This window comes from Clinocottus analis, unplaced genomic scaffold, assembly GCF_023055335.1.
Source record: "Clinocottus analis isolate CAN_PGR_092001 unplaced genomic scaffold, fCliAna1.0.p SCAF_7, whole genome shotgun sequence".
NCBI lineage: Eukaryota > Metazoa > Chordata > Actinopteri > Perciformes > Cottidae > Clinocottus > Clinocottus analis.
In genome coordinates, this window is record NW_027176229.1 from 3,894,720 (window position 1) to 3,900,995 (window position 6,276).

Genomic DNA, 6,276 nt, shown 5'->3' on the forward strand with positions numbered 1-6,276 from the left:
TTCTTTATTAGAAGTTCCAACAAAAACTGAAACAGAAATCTCCAGCTGGACGAATAAAAGCAAATCATGTCTGGTGAACAGTGAGGGAGAGGATGTTTTTACCGCGGTGGGCTGGTCCTTTAAAACGTCATTTATATTCAAAGGTGTTTAAAAGACTCCCAGTGAAATGATGGGAGAGAATGTGCTCATCAGGTGTGTTTGTTAGCAAAATCATCCTTTCGGATTCACAACAACAAAATCAGATTAGAAACACGGCCTCAGCTGAATGCTGAAAACACAAACACAACGAATTAAAGTAAACAGAAAGGAAGATGTTAGTGTGAGAGATCACAAAGTCGACTTCATGTGCATGACGTTAATTAACCTCACGAGAAGCTGTGGCCGATCAACATCATGCAATACTGGATTGTAAAGAAGCTAACCTGCCCTGCTCTGTGCGGTTCAGCCCTTCCTCTCGTGTGTCGGGCGGCCATGATTGTGCATACGAGGCTGGAGATCAGTTTCCTACGAGGCTCTATATTTAGCCGGGGGACTGGGTGACCAGTCTGACTGCAACACTCTCTCTCCTTCTCCTGTACGCTGTACGTTAAGGACGAGGTGAGTTACGAAGAGCTGATTTTTCCTTATTGGGAAGGACACTGTAGTACACATGTCCATTCCCCTTTTCTCTATCCCGTGACTTTGTTGTTTTACTTCCATGTGCAGCACCGCAGCGTGACTGAGGGGGTTCTGCCGCTGGGCCATGGTGCCGTCCTCTGTGTCCTACTGACGGGTTAGCGAGGCGGCCATGTGTCCGTCGGAGGGGCCGGGGGGCACACTGGGCCTGAACAGCCCCGACCTGCTGGTGAGAGAGGCCTTTCTGATGGCCCACGACTACATAGACTACGTGACCTCGGGGGCAGCGGACGGCTGCATGGGTCCCGCCCCCACGGCCTGCGCCGCGGCACTGCGCCACGCCGGAGACGAGCTCCTCACCCGCTTCCCCATCTTCTTCCGGCGCTGGCCACGCGTATTTAAAGATGTGACGGAGAGCACGGCCTGCCCCACCCTCCTCAGCATCCTGGACGAGCACTTCTTCGCCCCGGTCCCTGGGGGGCGCCGCAGGGACCTGGCCTGGAGTGCGGTGCTGTCAGTGTATGTGCTGGCGGGCCAGATGGCTCTGCATTGCCATGAGAGGGACATGCTGGTGGTCCTGCCTCAGCTGAAGGAGTGTGTGGGGGCCTATGTGGAGAGGGTCATCTGCCCTGAGATACGGGACAAGGGAGGATGGGTAAGAGAATCGCGCTCATTCCCTTGACTTAACATGAACCATATGCAACCACTATGCCATTGGACTTCATTTACTATGAAGTCACCTTTAGCCCTGCTCCCTCGTGACAAACAGAGAAACCCTGTTTCCTTGTGGCGGCTCTTCTACAAATAGAAAATGGCAAAAAGAGAGGCAGATATGTCCTTTTAGTCTCTATATAGGCCAATAAACTGGATGCTACCTTTTCCATACCGAGCAATTTGTTAACACCTCATTCATCCCCGTTTTAGAGAATATCTGCTATTTGTTGTCTGCAAGTCAAGTACAGAAAACTCAAGGACCACTGAAGACATTTGAGCAGAAATGGGAAAAACTCCACCAGAGTCTCAATGGACATGATGCAAGCGTCTGGCTGCTAAACTACTTGCTCGTGCTCTAAACACTTCCGCTCGCTGGCATCGCTTTTGGTCAGGATTGCCCAAAGAATTTCTCTTTCCAAATCGGTTTACCCTCCTAGGATCAGCGGTTACAGCAGGATGGTAGTTAAAGTGTGACGGTGGCACAGCTTGAATAACCTTGAGGATTATGTAGGAATATTCATCATTGAGCAGAACAATGAAATGTATGAAAAGAAAAACACTTCTATACGAGTCAGAATGCTACATTGACATTTCACTTGACATTTGGGCTTAATTATACAAAAGACCACACTGAGTGACAAACTAATGCTAATTTGTCTCCAAATCCTGAATTAGAACTTTAAAATCAGGTCAAACAAAACCTCACGGCTCCTTCAAACACTTTTCCCGCAGTGAGGAAACAAATCCATCCCTAAAACCCGATTGTGCCTTTTAAACAGTCGACTGAAATGTGAAACTTGTCCTGTTTTATTCCCACAGAGTGGTTTTGTGTCTCGCTTTGGAGAGAAGCCAGGCTTGGAAGGCCAGCTGAAGAAAGGGTGCTGTTGGACACTGCTGGCTTTGGCCATAAGCATCTTCACCTACTTCCTGTGGAAAAGAATGGCTTAGCCAACACTGCCACCTAGTGGGCGTACTACCAAATGAAAATGTCTGCAGAGGTATTTTCCAGTGCATCATGTAATGCATCAGTAACACTAATGTGTAGAATCAGTGATGTCATACACAACATGTTTATGTAGAGCTCTGACCGCTGGAGTATGGAGCACTGAAGCGTTTCAAGTCACATGATGAATGTTTGTGCTGCAGTTTATGAACTTTGATCTGCGATATGAACTAATCGGTTCTGAGCTCAAAGTACACAATGCTTTCAGATTATAGAGCAGACTCTAATCTCCACTAAAACCATATTTACTTGGCTTGGTTTGAGTGTGCTTGTAAAATACAGTAAAGTTTATTGATATATTTCTCATGGGTTAACTTGTTTATTTCAGTCACTCGGCTGCATTTAAAAAGTTATGCAGGTACACTGTACCATCTGCCTCAACAGATCCTCTAACTATCATTATTATTATTAGGTCAGCGTCATTGTCATATACCAAGTCATTAAACCAGGAAAGCAGACTTCAATATATGCAGAAGGACTTTTATTACCATCGACAGTAGACAGAACACTGAAAACTGGAAAGAACTTTAAACATTACATTTCACTGCAACGATCTGACAGCAGAGCTTTGGAAAAGAGATACGTTTAGGCCAGCTCTTCCTCACCCTCCTCGTCGAACTCTCCCTCCTCCTCAGCAGTGGCGTCCTGGTACTGCTGGTACTCAGACACCAGGTCGTTCATGTTGCTCTCCGCCTCGGTGAACTCCATCTCATCCATGCCCTCGCCGGTGTACCAATGGAGGAAAGCCTTGCGCCTGAACATAGCGGTGAACTGCTCGGAGATGCGCTTGAACAGCTCCTGGATGGCGGTGCTGTTGCCGATGAATGTGGCAGCCATCTTGAGGCCACGGGGAGGAATGTCGCAGACTGCGGTCTTGACGTTGTTTGGGATCCATTCAACAAAGTAGCTGCTGTTCTTGTTCTGCACATTCAGCATCTGCTCATCAACCTCCTTCATGGACATGCGGCCACGGAAGATGGCAGCCACCGTCAGGTAGCGGCCGTGACGCGGGTCGCAGGCAGCCATCATGTTCTTGGCATCGAACATCTGCTGGGTGAGCTCTGGCACAGTGAGAGATCTGTACTGCTGGCTGCCTCGGCTCGTGAGGGGGGCGAAGCCGGGCATGAAGAAGTGCAGGCGGGGGAATGGCACCATGTTTACAGCGAGCTTTCGCAGGTCAGCGTTGAGCTGTCCGGGGAAGCGAAGGCAGGTGGTGACACCGCTCATGGTGGCAGAGACCAGGTGGTTGAGGTCACCATATGAGGGGGTTGTTAGTTTGAGGGTACGGAAACAGATGTCATACAGGGCCTCATTGTCGATACAGTAGGTCTCGTCTGTGTTTTCTACCAGCTGGTGGACTGATAATGTGGCGTTGTAGGGCTCAACAACTGTGTCTGATACTTTTGGGGAAGGCACCACGCTGAAGGTGTTCATGATGCGGTCGGGGTACTCTTCACGGATCTTGCTGATGAGCAGGGTGCCCATACCAGAGCCTGTACCGCCACCCAAGGAGTGTGTGAGCTGGAAGCCCTGAAGGCAGTCACAGCTCTCTGCCTCCTTCCTCACCACATCGAGGACAGAGTCCACCAGCTCTGCACCCTCTGTGTAGTGACCTTTGGCCCAGTTGTTGCCAGCACCACTCTGGCCTGTAAGACAAGAATTAAGGATGAGAATCAAACACTACTGCATAGTTACTCGCATCGGAAGATCTCTTTAGGAGCACAAATTAATTACCAAAGACAAAGTTGTCTGGTCGGAAGACCTGGCCGAAGGGACCGGACCTCACAGAGTCCATGGTTCCTGGCTCCAGATCAACCAGCACCGCACGGGGCACATATTTACCACCTACAAAAATAAAGTCAGAGGTGAGGGAAAATATAGAAAACAGTCCAGTTAATGGAATTAAACATGAGTAAAGCTTTAAACATACCCGATGCTTCATTGTAGTAGACATTGATCCTGTCCAGCTGCAGGTCACTGTCACCATGGTAGGTACCAGTGGGGTCAATGCCGTGCTCGTCACTGATCACCTCCCAAAACTGGAATACAAAGAGAGCAAACCTTTTGTTAGCGCCGACACATCCCTGAGCCACGGCCAGACCATGTTCACGTGTGTTGCCTCATGCTATAGTCGGCTGAAACTTTGTAGCGTTGGGAGGGGAAGCTGGATTTCCCGCCGTGTTTGCTTCGGCGCGCGCGGCATGGCCTCCTATTGGCTGCCACTCAATAGTTATGCGTTCGAAACCTCTTACGTCACTAACCGCCAAGACCGCCTACTTCACGGAAAAAGCCGGGCGCAGCTCAAAAAGGCACTGCCAAGAAGGCCTCAACGAGACGGGAACATTACTATCGTTTAATAATCCCGGAAACAAATAAATCAGGCATAGTGTTGTCTCAACGCACATATATGCCGTTCAGACTTCCATGGGAATAAAACCGTGCCTTCCGGCTCTCTTTTTTTTTTATCGGAGTCTCACTTCCTTTTTTTCGCATTGCAGTAGATTACGTAATTAAACCTTATGAAACAGTGATTTAACGCTTACGTTAATTTGTCAACGTAAATCACGTCAGTAGTGTCTGAACATAACCATATGGTTATAGTTTGAGTGTTTTCTATCACAGATGGGATGACTAAATTATTTAGAAATCCCAAAATGAGTTAAAATGTTTTTTTAGTCGTATATACTTTGACCTATTACCATCCTCAAAACAAACCGACAAGTCATTTGTGTAAATTAATCTTAAAATGGCAATTTTCAGCTTGACCCATTGATATTCACAGGGTGTGGCTTCTGGGACGCGATAAACACAAAGCACAGGCTCAAAGAACAAGGAACACGGCGTTTCTCAACACAATTACTCTATTTTGAACTCAGAAGGTAAATGCAGCTTTACTAACCTTAGCACCAATCTGGTTTCCGCACTGGCCGGCTTGAAGATGTACAATTTCCCTCATTTTTCTTTCTGGAGGTAACGTTTAGACCCTTTCAATGAATGACTGCCTTTCTTTGTGCGCGTGCTCTAGTGCTCAACGCTCCGTTTTATACTCAAACAAGACCCGCCCGTTACGTCTCAGCTCGAATGCGTATTGGCTGGTTGGCACAAGGATCATATACAGACACTAATTTCAACCAATAAAATGTTCACATACTTATCCACCATTGGTCTAATCTGCCTGCCAATCACATTCATCTGAAACGTGTGACTAAAGTATAATCTGTAGACGTTGGCCTACTTCCCTCATGATGGCGGAATAGAAATGCAACAGTGACCACCGATTTTATTCTGCAATTCACCGCCGGACGGTGGCGTCCGAAGAAGAGAGTGAAATATTTACTGATGTCCATCAACGGAACATATTTATATTTGATCAATTCTCAATCAGAAATGTGATCTGCCCGCTAGATAGCCGCAGTCCACGTGGCTGACTAACTGAATACAATGGTCCAGTATAGAAGAAGCTTTGCTAGCGGAAACTGTCGCAACACAACTGGACGTGACTGGCCTGGCCACAACCATGGTGTTTTGTCATGTGCCGAGTAGTATCCAGTTTCATTCCAGCTCAGCACAACATCAGCTCATTTAACTTAATAGTTAATCTTTCATCTTTTTCTCAATTCATGGTAATGAGGTGATGTACAGTTTGTTTGGAATGAAAGGCCTTGATTAAAACCTTCCGGCAATACCATTATTTACAGAGTTTCACATTTGTGCGCAGTTATGACAAAGTCAAGAAAACCATAGACACAATGTTGCAAAGTCAAGAAAACAATAGACACACTTCGCAACATTGTATGTGTGAACACATCTATATGACTATTTCCAAGGCACACACCCAAAAAGAGCCTTGCAGTGCTCTGAGAGATACAATGGTATCGATCTTTGTGATAAGGATGTGCCAATGCAGTAAACGGATTTGATAAACTGATTCAGAAAGCAAGACA

The 6,276-nt window shown here is 47.0% G+C and overlaps 2 protein-coding genes across 2 annotated transcripts; one reads left to right on the forward strand and one right to left on the reverse strand.

Moving 5' to 3' along the window:
- Nucleotides 1-529: 529 nt before the first annotated feature.
- Nucleotides 530-3,979, forward strand: bcl2l16 (BCL2 like 16). Its single transcript, XM_068604492.1, has 3 exons — nucleotides 530-597; nucleotides 706-1,270; nucleotides 2,149-3,979. The coding sequence occupies exons 2-3, from the start codon at nucleotides 788-790 to the stop codon at nucleotides 2,275-2,277; spliced, it is 612 nt and encodes a 203-aa protein (XP_068460593.1). The 5' UTR covers nucleotides 530-597; nucleotides 706-787; the 3' UTR covers nucleotides 2,278-3,979.
- On the reverse strand, nucleotides 2,792-5,337 carry tubb2b (tubulin, beta 2b). Its single transcript, XM_068604491.1, has 4 exons — nucleotides 5,232-5,337; nucleotides 4,263-4,371; nucleotides 4,067-4,177; nucleotides 2,792-3,978 (listed from the first exon to the last, which is right to left on the reverse strand). The coding sequence occupies exons 1-4, from the start codon at nucleotides 5,286-5,288 to the stop codon at nucleotides 2,918-2,920; spliced, it is 1,338 nt and encodes a 445-aa protein (XP_068460592.1). The 5' UTR covers nucleotides 5,289-5,337; the 3' UTR covers nucleotides 2,792-2,917.
- Between the last annotated feature and the right edge of the window lie 939 nt (nucleotides 5,338-6,276).

Coding starts and splice junctions, on each gene's coding strand:
- tubb2b (XM_068604491.1), bottom strand. CDS start 5,288: ATGAGGGAAATTGTACATCTTCAAGCCGGCCAGTGCGGAAACCAGATT. Junction 4,372..5,231: donor GAAACCAGATTGGTGCTAAG/GTTAGTAAAGCT, acceptor TTTGTATTCCAG/TTTTGGGAGGTGATCAGTGA. Junction 4,178..4,262: donor CTACTACAATGAAGCATCGG/GTATGTTTAAAG, acceptor TTATTTTTGTAG/GTGGTAAATATGTGCCCCGT.
- bcl2l16 (XM_068604492.1), top strand. CDS start 788: ATGTGTCCGTCGGAGGGGCCGGGGGGCACACTGGGCCTGAACAGCCCC. Junction 1,271..2,148: donor TACGGGACAAGGGAGGATGG/GTAAGAGAATCG, acceptor TTATTCCCACAG/AGTGGTTTTGTGTCTCGCTT.